The following is a 16,691-nucleotide window of genomic DNA, read 5'->3' on the forward strand; positions in this document are numbered from 1 at the left end:
ATATGGTAATGTGATTTTCTGATTTTGAACTCCTTTAGTGAAGTTTTATGGTTTTGTACACAATTGCCAGCCCCTTCTCACACCTCATTGCTCTCTGCAGGTACCTGAAAGGAAGGTGTGGGGAGCTGGGGGTCGGCCTCTTCTCACAGGTAACTAGTGATAGGACTAGAGGGAATGGCCTCAAGTTGCACCAGGGGAGGGTCAGGTTGGAAATGAGGAGACATTTCTCCTCAGAAAGAGCAGTCAGGCACTGGGACGGGTTGCCCAGGGAGGTGGTGGAGTCACCGTCCCTGGGGGTGTTCAAGGAACGGTTGGACGTGGTGCTTGGGGACATGGTTCAGTGGGTGACATTGGTGGTAGGGGGATGGTTGGACCAGATGATCTTGGAGGGCTTTTCCAACCAAGGCACTAACTGAAAAAAATAATAATAATAATAAAAAAAAATATATAAAATTCCTGCGAGCAGGCAGGACGGCAGGGCCTCCCTCAGGGCCGCTTCCTGCAGGCTCGAACCCACACGGGAGCGGGGTGGGTGTGGAGGGGGCGGGCAGGGGCGGGCAGGCGCACGCGTGGAGGGCGGAGGAAGAGGAAGAGGAGGAGGAGGAAGGGGAAGGGTGACGGGAAGGGGGAGGTGACCCCCGGGGTCCCGGCGGGCCGGGCCGCCAGGTAAGGGGTGCCCGCGGGGCTGGCACCGGGCTTCGGATACCGGGTACCGCGCACCGGGAACAGCCGGCGCCGTTTTCCCCAAAAAGCGCCGTTTTCTCCCCAGAAAGCGCCCTTGTCGGCAGGGGTTTGGCGGATCTCAACGGCAGCACGTAACGACGGGGAAGAAAGGCGAGGGCAGGCGGCCAGCAGAGCGGGGCCGGCGGCTCCCGGAGCTTCACGGCTGCTGCCCAGCCCTAGGGGCGGCTGGTGACAGGGGCCGAAGCCTTGGGTCGCGGGGTAAATGGGATTTATTGCTTGTTGTAATGCACCCAAGTGGTGCCACTCCTCTGACAGCCTGCAGTGCTTTGTGAAATGATGTTAATAACTGGGACCTTAGAGCAGCCTGACAGTACCCGAAGGGGGGCTGCAGGAAAGCTGGGCAGGGATGCTGTCAGTGGGTGTAGTGGTAGGACAAGGGGTATGGCTTTAAGCTAAAACGGAAGGTTAGATTAGGTATAAGGAAGAAATTCTTCCCTCAGAGGGTGGTGAGGCCCTGGCACAGGCTGCCCAGAGCAGCTGTGGATGCCCCATCCCTGGAGGTGCTCAAGGCCAGGCTGGATGGGGCTTTGGGCGGTTTGTATTGGCTTTGTCCCTGCTACTAAAATTGGAAGCCTATTCCAGGATGCAAAATTTCCCCATTTTTAGGCTAAGTTTGTTCCCAGGCAGGTCATTTTAGTTGTTCCTATTCCAAACAGTGCTTATACTTTTAAGTAGTTCCTTATGCTTGCTGATTGTTTGCATCTTTCCACAGATATGTGTGTGCAGACATATTTATATCTATGCACATGGAAACACATTTACACAATGTTATACATCTGTAGGTATGCATGTATATGCTCACAGAGTGCAGTCATATTCCTTCCTAGGCAAAAGAAGCTTACCAGGCAAGACATGCTCTTGTTCCTGTACCATCTTCGGCCTTCTCTGCACTTGCTGCATTTCAACCATGGAATACCAAACCTGCAGATCTCCAGGTTGCTCTTTGCATCTAAAGTTTTTGCAGCTGTTAGAGAGCAGATGAATTCTGAGGTTTGGAACAAAATGAGAGTAACAGCCAGGTGCACCAAGATTGCCAGGGAGATTTCAAGAACCAGGCAGGAATGGGAAAAAAGGATAACGGAAGACATGTCTAAAGAACAATTTCACTAGTTTTCAAATTTCAAGCACTGGTCTATTTTGAGGCTTGTTTTGAAAGCATACAACTTCATTAATACTGTGCCAGGATAGATGCCTGTAAAAATTCATTTAAATCTTAATTTGCCTATAGGGATTCTAGGCATATGAATTTGTTGGTTGTTTTCTGTCCCATGTATTGCAGTCTTCCTTGTGCTTTTATTTTTCCCTCTTTCCTGAAAGCTTTTTTCAACATCAGTCAAGAAGAAAAATCTCAGTATCAGCGTTTTCACTAGATGGTGCTGGTGAAATGTCAATAGTATATTGCATTTTCCAAACAATTCATGCTGTTTAGGTGCATGTATTTGTATGTGAGAAATCTAGTTTTTTTAACTGGAAAAAATCAGCTCAGCTCATTATAAACAGGATTACGCCACACCAAATTTAATGTTTGTGGAAAACGGAAAAGGCAATCGATACTTTAAATGCCTGATAAAATGGCATTTTGAAGTTCCAAACCCTTAAACACAGCAGCAGAGTCAGGCAATGGATGTTGGGAAGGCTGAGTGATTAGGGTGAGGCTGAAGCAATGTGGCTTGAACAGTATTTTCCAAAGAAGCAAAAGGAAGTCCTAGCGTTGCATATTTCATGAAAACAATCTGGACTGAAAATACATGAAGAAGTGTGACAAGCCTTTTTATTTGACAAAGAACTCTCCCTTGTAACCATTAGCAAATTTCTCTACACAGACAAGAGCTGTGTCAGAGGAGAAAGGAACTAGAAGTTCCGGAGTCTTCGAAGTTGATATTCAAGCTCAAATATTAAAATACTAAGTATAACATCAATTCTACACATTCCGTTCCATTGTCACATTTTCTCTCTGGTTTAAAGGCCCCCTTGTTATTGTAAAATTACTGTTGATTGCTTGTTCAGTGTAACAATGCTATACATCTTTTTCAAAGAGTGGTTTAATGGATGGGAGTTTAGTGGAGTTAGGTCTAATGACAAGTAGAAGAATCTGACTGATGAAGGTAACTTGTTTTTTCTTCTTCCCTGCTTCCACAGAATGACTACCTTTTGTGTGATGAAACTTCTGTGTCAAGCAACCAGAAATGAGAAGGGATATGCAAAAAGATTCTTTGGTACTCTCCTGACACAGACAGCACAAAAGGGAATCTTTTCTCCGTTCTGCATGGTGGTACCTGACCCTGGAAAGACAACTGTGTTTGGACTTGCTCAACCGTTTTGTACAGCTGAAAAATCTCGCAGAGAACCAAAACAGAAAACAGCGTTTGGAAGCGTTGGGCGAAGAATTCCATATCGGATTTTGCACATCATCAACCAGGATGGAGAGAGCTTAGGAAATATGCACCGAGCAGATGCACTCAGACTTATGGATCAGCACGACCTGAAACTAGTTCTGCTTCGTGAGAATGTCGAACCTCCTGTATACAGGCTAATGACTGGGCAGCAGATTCATGAAGAGCAGCTTAAGCGTGCAGAGAAGAAAAAAGCAAGTTCAAAAACAGGTACGTACACTGTTAACGTTACAACAATGAACACTGAAAAATGCTGTACTAAAAGTGGTTTCAGCAGACTAAATCCTCTTACTTGCGTTTGTGTAAATCCAAAGCAATGTCACTGCAGTCCATGCTATTAAGGATTTGCACTAGTGAAAATAAAATTTTGGATTAGTCTTCTCCAGAGAAGCCTTCTATTGCCTTCTTAGGATTTACTATTTTGGCATCAGCTGGTTTTTTTTTTTTAATAACTATTTTTATTTAATACAACTAGATTCTGGTTTTGTAAGACTCACTGAATTTCTGTTCTCATTTATTAAGGCATAAATGTCAGTTTTTACAAACTATGTGCACCAGATACACAAATTTAGTTTCACCACCAGTAATCATGAAACTTTATCTTCCTGGCCTGCTGCTACTAGAGCTACTAGGAGAAAATTCTTTTACAGAATAAGAGAACAACTTTTCCAGTATTGAACATTTTGGAAGTTTTTTTGTCTTGGGTTTGTCTGCTCCAGCAGTTTAACAAACTGAGTTTGGGCAGAAAGTTTTAAAAAAGGCATCTGACCATGTATTTGTTGTCTTTTGTTACCCTCAGGTTAAGGAGGGTATCTGTGCTTTGGGTATCATTTTAGAGAGTATCATTGTGGTAGTGATTTTTTCTGTTCCAGAAGATACAAAAAGATTATTCACATAGTAGCTACTTTGAAGAATCCTTAAAGAAGAAGAGACCAACTTGTTTAAATGTATTACAAGGTCTTGTACTTCCACTTTAATAATGTACTTCACCATGTAAGAAAATGGGCTTGAGATAAATAGGTGCCCAGTTTTAAGGCTTTCACATTCAGCTACATCACGAGCAAACCATAGCAATTTGTACACTGTCTTAAAAGTCCAGATCCAGTGCTTACCTATTTGTCTGTTAGGCCTGCATTATGGGTGGTACGAACAAAATTGCAGTAGAAATAAAAACACTTGAATGTTCTGACCCTGAAGAGACATTCCTACGTGCCCCAAACATGCAGCCAGTCTTCCTGTTACAGCAGTGAGTGTGAGATATGAATTTAGCCACCGCCACCAAGGGTGAATTCTGACACAATGAGACTGGATACTCTATGACAAATCAACACGGGGAAGGGAGTTAAGCAAAACACCATAGGTTGTTGAAAGAGCAATACAGGTTTGTCATATGCTATGCCAACACAATCTTAGTTCTGTTTTAAACAGGGCTAGTTCAGAAGGAGTTATCCTTTTCTTCAGCTATTGCTAAGAACGACTTGGAGACCAAGACTAAGCAGATAGCACACTGGATTGAAAAGAAGTACCACGTTAAGGTTACCATCCGCCAAGCGAAAGACAGCAATACAGACATGGTAAGTGGACGGTCAATTTTATTAAGTAGGTGTACTGGTATTAGCTTCCCCTCTACAGGACTACCTTCTTCTTTTAACATATTGTTCACTGCTAAAATAAGCAAAGGTCTAGGTCCCATGAAAGCAGTGGTTGCTACATCCGTTCAACCACTGCAGTCCCATATAGACTATTCTAATACTACGCTTTGTTAAGAATGCCAGGGTAATGCTGGTCTTGACAGCAGAGTTTAAGTAGTTCTTATTTCTTTGCGGCACTACCTTATTAACTGGGCTGGTAAAATTCTCCCATCTATGCCTTAAGCCAGCTCACATACTGAGATATTTTGCAGTAAGGTTTTTAATATATTGTATTTTAGCTGGATTATTTCAATCACCTAACTGCTCTTTTGAAGGCTCATATGTGCATCCTGTGGCTAAGGTTAGTTTTCCATTGCTGTGTTCCAAGCTATTGGAATGGCAATTTAGTAGTATAACTGCAGGGCCTTCAGACTTGTCACTTGCACAAATGGCTTTTTTCCAAAGACTTTTTTTTCTTTTAATGTGTGCAGTGAATTGGGTTTTTCTTTGTTGATTCTCTCCAGTAAATTGCTGGAAAAAAAATGCGATGCCGCTTCATTCAAAAGGAACAAAACTTTTTTGTAGGAAGTTGAATTAACAGAGAAAGGGCATCATGTGTAAGAACTGGATACAGGAGGTAACAGAACACTTCATGACAGTCCAGATTTTGGTTTTCCTTAAATTAAAAAAATTTAACTTTATCAGACTGAACTCTCAGCTCTTAGTTAACTGCTCAAACCAGGACTAACAGAACAGCCTGAAATGTTTTTCTACCCATGTTTGTGCATTTTGTCCTATTTTTCCCCTTCTTTTCAGTTCATCCTTTTTGATCGGATTTTGGAGACTGTGTCTGACAAAGCCACTTACCTTTCCAAGCCAAAAGCTATTAAAGAAGGCACAGGTACCTGTATTTTGAGACATATGTCTGACAAAGAGTTGCAAGCATACCAGAAGGCAGAAAAGCAGAAAAACAGTACAGTAAACCAAGGTGGAAGCGAAGATCAGAAGTCAAGTGAGTTGCCTCAGTGACTTTATGAAGAGGTATAAACAATATTAATTTTAATATTAAAATAAAGTGTTTTTTTTGTTGAGCTTTGCACTGGTCATTCCATAAAGAAAATTGTCTCAATTAACCTTTACTGGAGAGTCAGAATTTCAACAGTTGGTATGTCATTTTCCACGGGTTTATCCACTGTCTCACTCTCTGTCACAACCGCACCTTTTCCTGGCTGCGTTTTAGGAGGAATGTATCCACTCAGACGAGAGGCTAAGCTCCTCTTAGGACGAGAACGCTTCGTCTGGCAGAAACAAATACAGAATTAGCAGCTTCGCATACATATGGTGCAAAGACTAACAATGGAGGTAGAAGAAAAAGCAATTAAAAGGCTAGCACTACTTCTAAAGAACTTCCAAAAGATCAAGAATCCCTCAAATTAAATAGATAGCTGGCCTGTTTTCCCACTTGAAATCACATTCTAAAACACTTAATGTTAACCCTCCTCTGTGACTTGGCAGGATATGGATGAGAGGATTTCTTTAAGAGTACAACTTACTTTTAATTTCAGCTTTCTCTTTTCAGGATCGTGGTCAACCATGTGCCTTGCTAGGCTCTGCTACAGTTGCAAAGGAAAAAAAGAAAGAGTTTAATTTCAGATTATGCAATTCAGATCAGGACAGCGTAAAGATACATACCTTCATTGCAAACACTTTTCCACAGCCTGGATGATCGCAAGAGAATGGCTTTTTTTCCTCATGAAAAGAGAGGATATGGCTTTGGAGGTTAAATACAGTTGTGTAAGTTCTCCCACATCCTTCTCTTGGGCAGCGGCAGACTTCCCTCTCCACAGCATGTGTTTTTTGATGCTGCTTGAGGTAGTCTTTGCGTTTAAAAGTTTTCGAACACTCACTGCAAACTATTGGCTCTGAGGGTGGGGTGGGGGAGAGAGAGAGAGAGACATAGAAGCAGAATGTAAGTTAACAGCTTCTTGCAGGAGCTTAGAATCAAACCCTAGAATCAAACCTCTACCACTAAGCTAGAACTCATATGAAGTATAGGAAACACAGATGAGGAGAGAATAACAAAGTATGAGTTATCTAGATCCAAAATCCTACATTATACAATTCCTCATTAACTGGATCACAAAGCAAAGTTAGCAATACTGAGTAACACTTTCATCAATTCAAGGCAAGACTAACAATCATTTTACCAACAGAGTGCTAGTAGACAAGTTTGTCTAGGTACAATGACAAGGGGGCAAGTTAAGCAAGGATTACTTTTCAAATGAGCATTTTGTTTCCTATTCATTCAAAAGTAAGCTTGGTTTACTGAAGCATTTGTAACATTACCTGTATGACTTTCTTTATTATGTTTCAGAAGCTCAGTCCACGTTTTTCCAATATATGAGCAGTTTTCTTTCTTGCATGCATAGCCTGTTCGAGACAACAGCTGTTTACAATCACAAAGGGTCTGGCAAACAGTCCACTTTTACAAGGGCAAACTCCACCTTCAGTGTTTGAAAATTAGAAGCAAATATTCCTCATCTCCTCCCATACTGCAAGGTGGGACAGAAGGCAACGGATGCAAGTTGTTCAGAAAGGCTGTGGAATCCCTGCCTCTGGAGGCATTCGAAACCTGACTGGATGCAGCCTTGAGCAACCTGGTCTAACCAAGCATGGATTTGGACCAGATGACTTCCAGAGGTCTTTTCCAATTTAAACAACTTTATGAAGCTCTACCTCTTCTTGTCTTCAGAAAAACTACTTTCTCACCAGCCGTATACTTTCATTCAAGTATATAACTGTAATAATGTATTTCCATATAAATACTTGTATTACGTATTAAAAAACAGAAGAACTTTACCATACAGTAATACTCACGCCTAAAGAGACTATCATTTTATCAGACAGGATGGCTTTTAAATGAACCACAGAAAGCCAATACTGTTCTTTGACTGGAAATGTCAAAGAAATGTAAGCAAATTCCTGTCTTAAGAAGGGAATGCAGTACAAGTCATAGCTTTTTGGATATTCTTCTTAGTCACAGTGTTTTACTGGCACTGGAAAGCAAGTTAACTGACAGGAGTACTAAAAGGATGGATTGCAGTGTAGCAGAATAAGCTCAAGCACCTGTATGACCACCTCCTGACAATTCCACTTAAACACCTTTCACATAAATACATTAACATCTTTAAATATGCAAGCCTGTGTGGTTTTGCCAAGGTTCCATAAGAAATTTGTGGCAGAACTGGGAATTGTTCCTAACCAACAGGATCAAAACAGGCTAGTGGCTTCACCATTAGTCCGTATCTTCTCTCCAGGAGATGGATTATTGACGAGGAAGCGTATCAGGAAAAAAATAAATAACTGAAAGGCATCCTGAGCTCAGTTCAGCCTGCCACAAGTACATCACAACTGAACGCTGCAGTGTCCTGCAGTTGTATCCCAGCTGACCATTCAAAACAGATATTCTTACTTTGTCTGTCTGGATCACTAGGCCCAGAAAACTTTCACATCTGTCACACGTCCATGCATACCATCCGCACCAGAAAAAGTCCATTTTCCTTTGCTAAAACATAATAGAAGTAAGAAGAAAAACTGGATTACCTTCATGTATCTTCTCGTGCCGTTTTAGTCTACTTGGAGTAGAAAAGCTCTTTCCACATCCTTCATGACTACATCTAGGTATGAAGTGTACTGGTTTAATTTCTCGCACTGCATCCACATTTTTTAAGTCAGACACAAAGTGTGCAAAATAACCCAAGTTTCCCCTTGCCCGGAGATTTGTTCCATTTACCCCCTTGTAATTTACATAATGCTTCCCACGTATACAGCAAATTAAGCTTTAGCTAAAGAATCAAGCTTCATATCCTTCATACTCCGGCTCTCCAAACAGAGAGATAGGAAGTGGAAGGTTGAAGAGCTTTGTACAAAGCCAGCAGTCAGAGCAATAGCAGAGTACCAACAGCGTTTTGTACTGGTGACCCAGCCACGCTACTGCACTTAAGTGGAATGCTCCTGTGGAGTGTGTTCCACTTGTAAGAAACACAAGATTCTTTCAGAAGATCTGTACTAACGTGTGATGTAAATAATGGAGTTGCGATGCAGTGTCTCAGACTGGTGTCCAAGGCTCTCACCTTTTTTAAGCCACTGCTCAGTTCAGCATTAGCCAAGTTCCTACTTTTCACTGGAAAACAGAGGTAACTGCATTTTTCATTACCGTGAAATATTTTATGTTTGTGTTTCAGAACGCATGAATTCAAAACTAGTTTGTTTGGTTTTTCCTGTGAACCTGTAATAAATACTAATAAAGTAAACAGGAAGTTGAAGTTACAGTGCACCACGATGGCTGCTCAAAGCAGACTACTGAGCAAACAACTAGCACAAGAAACGTACTGGCAATCATGACTACATTCATTCAAGTTTTTTCAGGTATTAAATGCCACATCTATGAAAAGGTTGAGAGAAGGCACATGTTTTCATCTATAGCGTTTAAATGGAATTCTAAAGCTAATTAGTAAAATTATTCACCTACTTGAAGGGAGGTTCATTGGTGTGGTGACACTGGTGAACTTTAAGTTGTTGATGTTTCTTGAAAGACTTGTTACAGCCTTCAAAGTCGCACTATTTAGGAAATTAAGTTATCATTAGAGGCCAAACAATGACAGCCCAGTCCACCTGTGTTTGCCGAAATCTCAATTGCAGTACATGAACACATACAAATTCTGCGTAATAACAAGTATCGCACTAGATATCCTAAGAGGAGCTTGTTTAGCCTTCATTTTGCAGTACACCAAAGGTAATTAATTACTCACCACATACTGCTTTTGCTGATTTTCATGCTTGCGTTGAATGTGTTTCTTTAGGTTTGATTTTGTTCCAAATTTCTGATTGCATCCATCAGCTGTGCACCTGTAAATAAACTATTTATCACTCACAAATTTTGTACACTAAGCAGACATGCTGATCACTGGACAAGAGGCACACAGGAAGAACAACTTAAACTCACAGCCTAAATACAAAAATTTGTTTTAAAGACATGAAAAGCCAGAGGTTGTTACCACTAAAAGCCGCTGGGAAACATGCTAAGAGGAAAGGATTTTAATAAAACATATAGGAATTTCTAAATCTTAGTCCATGGCATGCAGCTATTAAGTGCTAAGTAATATGGATTGATTGCTTTTCTTTCTTCTCCTCTCCTTTCTAGGGAGAGATCTGCCCACTCCTGTAAGCAGCTGTATGGATCGGTGCTAGATAGAATCGTAAAACCATCTAGGTTGGATAAGACCTCTAAGACCATCAAGTCCATCCTTTAACGGGGGGCTCTCTTGCATTAGGCAGGACAATTATACTTGACCACCTTCCCACTGAGCGGGACCAAACCTACAAAAGGCAACGTGGAAGAAGGGGCAGCAGGCTGCAGAAAGAGGCACGCGTGCCACCTGCACCCTTCTCACACGCATTTTCTGATGTTTGGAAACGTGATAACCGCAACTTAAGTCCCGCCCCCGTGCCACCCCCCGGCTCCCTCAGGATCCCCGCGCCCCACCTCAAGAACCCCCAAATTCCCCCCCCCAAAAGCCCCCGGTCCTTACTCAAACGGCTTTTCACCGGTGTGCGTGAGGAGGTGCCGAGCGCGGTGGAACTCCCTGGTGAAGCCCTTCCCGCAGCCTTCGTGCCCGCAGACGTACGGCCTCTGCAAGAGACGAGGCTGGCTCGGAGCCCACACACCCCACCGGGACGGGACCGGGGACGGGGACGGGGACGGGGACGGGGACGGGACCACCCCCCCCGGCACCCAGGGACCCGTCACGGAGGGCAGAGGGCGCCCAGCCCCGGGAGGCGGCTCCTCACCGCGCCCGTGTGCCGGCAGAGGTGCGCGTCCAGCCGCCAGCCCTTGCTGAAGGCGGCGTCGCAGCCGGGGAAGGAGCAGATGAACGGGCGGGCGGCGGGCGCGCCCCCGATGCTGCCGCCGCCGCCGCTGCCGCCGGGCGGGGACGCGCCCGCCGCTCCCTCCACGGCCATGCGGGGTGGTCACGTGAGCGCGCCGCCGCCGCCGCCGCCACGGCCGAGCGACGAAATGGCCGCGGCGCCGCGCGCGTGCGCGGTGCGCCAGTAGGGCGGGCGGGCAGGGGGAGGCAGGGTGGGTCTGCGTGACGGTGGTTTGGGGTGGGGGAGCCTCATACAGGCGAGTGCTTCTCTTTCCTGCACTCTTCCCACCACCTGCCCTGTAATTTAGGTATTTGGAGCCCAGACGGAGGTGTCTCCGCTGTCCAGGACACCATGGGGCCAGTGGCTCATCACCCTTGGCCATGTTCTGTCCCCATGCAGCTGGAGGTCACACCTTTGGGAAGAAGATGTGGGGCTGCACGGAGCTGGGGGGCTCCGAGACCTCGCCAAGCCATCTTCATGTTTCTTAACTTGTGCTATCGAATCATCTGCTGTGATATGCAGTATTTGAGCCACTAAATTTACTTCAGGAGATGCTCACTGTCTGCTGTTACACCCCCCCCCCCCCCCCCCCCCCCCACACACACACAGAGTGAGGGATATGGGCAGAGAGCCAAGACCGAATAGTGAAAAGGGAACCATCCTGGGGCAAAAAACTTCCAGTCACAGAAATACAGAATCACAGAATCATTAAGGTTGGAAAAGACCTCCAAGACCATCTGGTCCAACCATCCCCCTGCCACCAATGTCACCCACTGAACCATGTCCCCAAGCACCACGTCCAACTTTTCCTTAAACACCCCCAGGGACGGTGACTCCACCACCTCCCTGGGCAACCGATCCCAGTGCCTGACTGCTCTTTCTGAGAAAAAATGTCTCCTCATTTCCAACCTGAACCTCCCCTGGTGCAACTTGAGGCCATTCCCTCTAGTCCTTATCACTAGTTACCTGTGAGAAGAGGCAGACCCCCAGCTCCCCACACCTTCCTTTCAGGCAGTTGCAGAGAGCAATGAGGTCTCCCCTGAGCCTCCTCTTCTCCAGACCAAACAACCCCAGTGCCCTCACCCACTGCCCATAGGACTTGTGCTCTTCTTCTCCATACGTGTCCTGAGAGCTGGGAAAGCCTGAGCTGATGGCAATGCCCGGAGCAGGCTGGGGAAATGGGAAGAGGAGAGAGAGAGGGGGAGATGAGGAACAGGAGTTGAGGGGTGGAGGGGAGAGGAGGGGACACATGCGGTGAGACCACTTGGGTCCTGAGGGCCGGGGCACCCAGCTGCTGTGCACAGCATGCTACGGGAGGACAGCTGCTGTGCAGAGCGAGCAGTCCCTGCCCGGCCAGCAGCAGATCCCCACGGCCCTGAGGGACCTCTCTGAGCCTGGTCACCTGCAGCAGGATTGAGCAGAGGGCTGAATCTATCAGACCCTCACAAAGCAATGGCAAGAAATGCAGCTTATTTTCACCTTATTTTTGGAAGGAAAGTTAGTTTGAAAACATCTCAGTTTTTAACAAGTACCAACCCAAACATTTGGAAGTAAAAGCTGCCACTTTTTTTTTTCCTTTTTGAGACTTTGCCTGTTAAAACATGCTATTACTTCAGTCTAACATACATGAAGAAATATCATGCAAGGAAGAAAACTTTGGAAAATATCACTACTGGCTATGCAGAGAGCAAATATTCATCACATTGGGTTTTGTTCTACGTAATGCTTTACAGCATTTTGTGAGCAATACATGTACATCAGGTTTTGAAACACAATGGTTGGCCAACTCTTTCTGGGGGGCCTGGTCACCTCAGTTAGAGATTTCAGCAGAGTCCTTGGGGACTTTTCGCACAATTTTGGATATATATAAATAGAGGAAGACTCCAGGCCCAAGGGATTTTCACTGTGTTATGCTGTTTACGTCTTCTGAGGTGACTACAGAGGGGGGATTTTGAAGAGTCCTTCAGAAGAGCTGGAAAGAGCAGCGGGTTCCCAGTGAGGTTTGATCTCACATGTGGGAGAGATCTTCCACAGTTCCCATCATTAGAGACTTCTAATAGGTAAACAAGTGCAGTGGAGAAAAGAACATCTGAAGATATAAATTTCCAACACGAGGACCACATCTCTACTGATAAATTTTAATAATCTGCAAGCTGAAAAGAGGCAAAACCAAACAAACAAAGAAAAATAATCAGAGAATTGAGGTAGTTCTTTCACTCAAGAAAAAAACATCACACAACTCCCCTCCCCACATACACACACAACCCAGAGGGTAGTAATCCCTCAGACTGATTAAAACTATTCCTCTAAGCCATCACAATCTAGCCAGAATTAAGCAGCAATCTCAGAAAGACTGCATGTGGGGCTGGGGATATTTATTTTCCTCCAAAGGCCTTCCGAGTGAATGGCCTGCATATCTTTGTCTACCAAAGGCGTTTTCATTTTCTCACCAAGCCATTCTGCAGTAGTCAAAGTCATACTGACTTTATGTCTGACAACAGTCATTTCTCTTTATGTTGCACCATTGAAGTCCAAAGATTTTATGTTTCGTTATGAAAATTGCACAGAAATTATTTCAATGTGTACTAAAATGATAGATATTTTAAATGTACTTACAGAGTAGCTCTGGAATTGCAGGAATGATTCCCCCACATGAGAAAGTTTGCAGACTGAAAGATGACTTTTTCCTATAGACTTCTTGCAAGCTAAGTGCTTGCTGTTGGAGGCATCATGTTGAAGGTGGCTTGGACTGACCCAGTGGAGGTGGGAAGCAGAGTGGCGGTGACTTGAGTGACATTAACCACCATCTGTGTGTTTTTACCTGGTGACCATGACTGCAATTGAACTGTCAGCAATCCTGCAACAACTTTGGACACGTGCCTTAAAAAAAAAAGGTTTTCTGCTTTCCAGGGTAAGTGGACAAATGGTGTTGAGTAGCTCAACAAATCCGACAAAGCTGGCAGGAAAATTTCTGCAGGTTGTGGAGAAGTTTCTCAGTTATGCAACGTGACCTGTCGTGTGCAAGAGAGGATGGAAGCAGAATGGAGAAAGAAGCCACTGAAACATTTCTTAAAAAGGTGAAACTTTGAACTTGTTCTTAGCAGGAATGTCAAAATATCACTGTAGCAGATGTGACAGAAACCTGTGGTAGTACAATCCATAATCACTCCAATGGATTATGTGATTGCAAAAACAAAGGTGTAGATTTACCAGATCCACCTACAGGTAACACAATTCACCTTTGTAAGAAGAGAGCTTTGTGAATCCCTACAATATATTAGATCTTCTCTTGCAGAGAAAATAGGGACTTAGCCAAAAAGGACTTTTTTTTCCCACTCTAGGCCATAGATACCTGAAAGCATAGAAGCGACAAAAGTTTTTTTGGTAGTTGTTCATTTTTCCACAGTTGAGGAGGGAAGATAGACCACCATCTGATCATTTCCAAGATCGCAAGGAAGATGTAAAAGGTTAAAATTAGTGTACTACAATAAAATGATTTGACTTTGACAGTGTATGGTATTTGCAGCTAATGGTGCTAGAAGTTCATGGAAAACCAGAACAAGTATTTCCTCCTACATATTTGTTCAGCTCAGCTACAGCATATTGTAGGACAAGGTGTCACAGATAATTCATTATTTGGCAGTAAAAGCTGTGAAAGAAGCTTTCAATCATTTTTCCTGATTAGCTACAAGGTTTCAGGACAATGCTCCTTTTTTGCAATAGTGGTAATGGATAGGAATGTTGAGGCACATGCCCTCAGGATGATTTCCAGAATTTTCAGCAGAATGGATGTCAGAATTACCCAGATGTTGGAGCTCCTGGAAGATACTTAGTGTGAATGCCTTGAATGCCTTGTTGGAACTGTTGTGTCCTTCAAGGCTGACGAAGAGGGTGGTGATGAAGAGACCTCCAATGAAGCACTTCTCCTTACGTTTTTCTGTGTTGACAAAGTCTGAACATAAGAGCAATCTGATTTTGCTTCTCCTCAGTTTTATAACAGTTCATTAGTTGAAAGGTAGCTTACAGTAAATGTGACCATTTTTGAAGGTTTCATGCTTGATAAAAGGCAGAATTTGGATAATTTGAACAAAGAATACTGCACGGTGAGTGGTCAGTAAAGCTCATGCTTCAGGAGCCTGGCTGTAGGAAATTAGTTACATCACAACTTAAATTCCAGTTCTTGAAATTTCTTTAAAATGGTGGGATTAACTACTTATGTCTGTCGAAAATGTAGCAGTGAAAATAATGGTTCCTTGCATAAATAGGTATGGGAGGATTGAAGAAACTTATTAAATTCTATGTTAAGCCAAGGTCTAAATTGAAGTTATTTTCAACTGTACAAATAAAAAAGAATATTTGATTAAAATGCTTTAAACTGTGTCCGGGTTGCTTAATACTGTTTAAAATAATAACTTTTTTTTTTTTCTAATCGAGCTATATATACATTTGTGTATTGCAGAAATATACCACTGAGGAGGAAAAAAAGGCATGCTCATGATGGGAAATATTTATTTCCCTAATACAATCCATAAAATGTCATGGTTTTTTATTTGCCAAGTGGTCATCCTTTGTTGCCACCGAGAAGGCAGTCTCCCTCGTGCTGTTGGGGACAAATTTGTCACCTGATAACAGACTTGAAGTCAATGCCGAGGAGAGAATAGAAAAGGCTGTTATTCTTAAGCATTTTCGTCCCACTCAAAACACAAATGAAAGAAGACTAAAATGTTAAAAACGATCAAGAGAAAGCCCCAGAAAGCTGGCTGCTTTCCCTGTCGGGGTGAACGTGGATGAGAGGAGGTTGTTCACATCGAGCAGCGTCAGCCCGGCCACACTGCAAGTGCCTCCTGCATCCACTATATTGCTTTAATCTTCTCTGTCCTTTCCCACCCCCCTGCTCTAGCCTATTTGCAAGGTCCTAAGGGCTCCAGCCTATTTGCAAGGAGCCCTCTTTTCTTCCTCACAACATCAGTTTTATTCTCTCCTCCATCAGAGCCTGGGCTCTTCCTCTCTCCCTAAATTAAAGCTTATCCCACAGCTAAGGGAGAGCAGATGCAGTAGGTGTGAATTACGCAACCTGGATGCCAGAGGTATACTGCAGTTGGAATAACGTGCCCTTGATCTCTCTGTTTACAGAATTATAGCTGGCTTTTGCTGGTGCTGATGTCCTCAGAAGCCCTTTCTGGGGATTTCTGGTCTCCACAAAAACATGCTAGGAAGAGGATGGAGTTAATCAGTTGGGCTTTCCTGCTGCTATATTCAGCCTAGCAAGCTGACTCCGACAGATGTTTCTGCTTTTAGGCCACGAGGAACTTTATTGACTGTCTTTCCCTGTGCTCAAGAAACATGTAAAGCTATCAAAGACTTGATTTCTGTAAGAGCATTGTCTTGTCACTTAATGCTTTTTCTATTTCTGGCCTACCAGATTTTAATGAATTTCTCAATGGACTGATCCCCCAACAGAAAAAAATAGGGGAAATCCTCATTGCCTTATTTTCTCTCCTGTTTGCAGGGGACACAGGCTGCATACGACGGCGAAGTTGCAGGGCAGAGCTGTGTGAAGCAGAGTTCGGAGCCCCCTGTTCCCAGCCAACCTCCCATCGGCTGCCCCTGATGATTTTGTGTGGTGAGGAGTCGGACCTTGAACAAAATTTCTTGCACAGCCATTAGACAAGATCAGACAAGACCAAGTTAAACCAAAATGGACCAGATTCTCTTCTCCATTGAACCTCTGTGTTCCCCTGCTGTGAACAAAGTTGCTCCAGGACAACTCCAAGAAGGAGCTGCCTGCCCAAAGGATATCTCAGGTGTATTGATCTTTCCTGGCTCACGGCATGTCTGATTTTCAGAAGGGACACAATGCCCAGAATCACATCTGTCCTCAAGATGGTACCTTTTTTAATTAGTCACAATTATTTGTGCTCACAACGCAGGCCTCTCGAGGCATCAAGTTGCATGGGTCAATAAGGAAGGCGGTTATCTGTCCAACCAAAATTGC

The 16,691-nt window shown here is 43.9% G+C and overlaps 2 protein-coding genes across 6 annotated transcripts; one reads left to right on the top strand and one right to left on the bottom strand.

Annotated features, from left to right (window-relative positions):
• Nucleotides 1–561: 561 nt before the first annotated feature.
• MTIF3 (mitochondrial translational initiation factor 3) lies at nucleotides 562–7,635 on the top strand. 3 transcript variants are annotated; one of them, XM_080555973.1, is made up of 5 exons: nucleotides 562–666; nucleotides 2,884–3,347; nucleotides 4,566–4,711; nucleotides 5,585–5,809; nucleotides 6,348–7,635. In XM_080555973.1, exons 2-4 carry the CDS (start codon nucleotides 2,885–2,887, stop codon nucleotides 5,795–5,797), a joined length of 822 nt encoding a protein of 273 aa, XP_080412099.1. In that variant the 5' UTR covers nucleotides 562–666; nucleotide 2,884; the 3' UTR covers nucleotides 5,798–5,809; nucleotides 6,348–7,635. The 3 variants fall into 3 exon arrangements, with proteins under 3 accessions (XP_080412099.1, XP_080412098.1, XP_080412100.1); XM_080555972.1 differs by lacking the exon at nucleotides 6,348–7,635 and having other exon boundaries at nucleotides 5,585–6,066; XM_080555974.1 differs by lacking the exons at nucleotides 562–666; nucleotides 6,348–7,635 and adding an exon at nucleotides 735–942 and having other exon boundaries at nucleotides 5,585–6,066.
• On the bottom strand, nucleotides 2,164–10,819 carry GTF3A (general transcription factor IIIA). Of its 3 annotated transcripts, none has more exons than XM_080555700.1 (10): nucleotides 10,619–10,819; nucleotides 10,360–10,460; nucleotides 9,580–9,676; nucleotides 9,300–9,388; nucleotides 8,372–8,445; nucleotides 7,115–7,198; nucleotides 6,461–6,690; nucleotides 6,322–6,381; nucleotides 5,903–6,066; nucleotides 2,164–2,482 (listed from the first exon to the last, which is right to left on the bottom strand). In XM_080555700.1, exons 1-9 carry the CDS (start codon nucleotides 10,787–10,789, stop codon nucleotides 5,905–5,907), a joined length of 1,068 nt encoding a protein of 355 aa, XP_080411826.1. In that variant the 5' UTR covers nucleotides 10,790–10,819; the 3' UTR covers nucleotides 2,164–2,482; nucleotides 5,903–5,904. The 3 variants fall into 3 exon arrangements, with proteins under 3 accessions (XP_080411826.1, XP_080411825.1, XP_080411824.1); XM_080555699.1 differs by lacking the exon at nucleotides 2,164–2,482 and adding an exon at nucleotides 3,076–3,307; XM_080555698.1 differs by lacking the exon at nucleotides 2,164–2,482 and having other exon boundaries at nucleotides 5,777–6,066; nucleotides 10,619–10,818.
• Nucleotides 10,820–16,691: the final 5,872 nt, after the last annotated feature.

The sequence above is a fragment of the Anser brachyrhynchus genome (assembly GCF_964034855.1).
Source record: "Anser brachyrhynchus genome assembly, chromosome: 1".
NCBI classification, from domain to species: Eukaryota; Metazoa; Chordata; class Aves; order Anseriformes; family Anatidae; genus Anser; species Anser brachyrhynchus.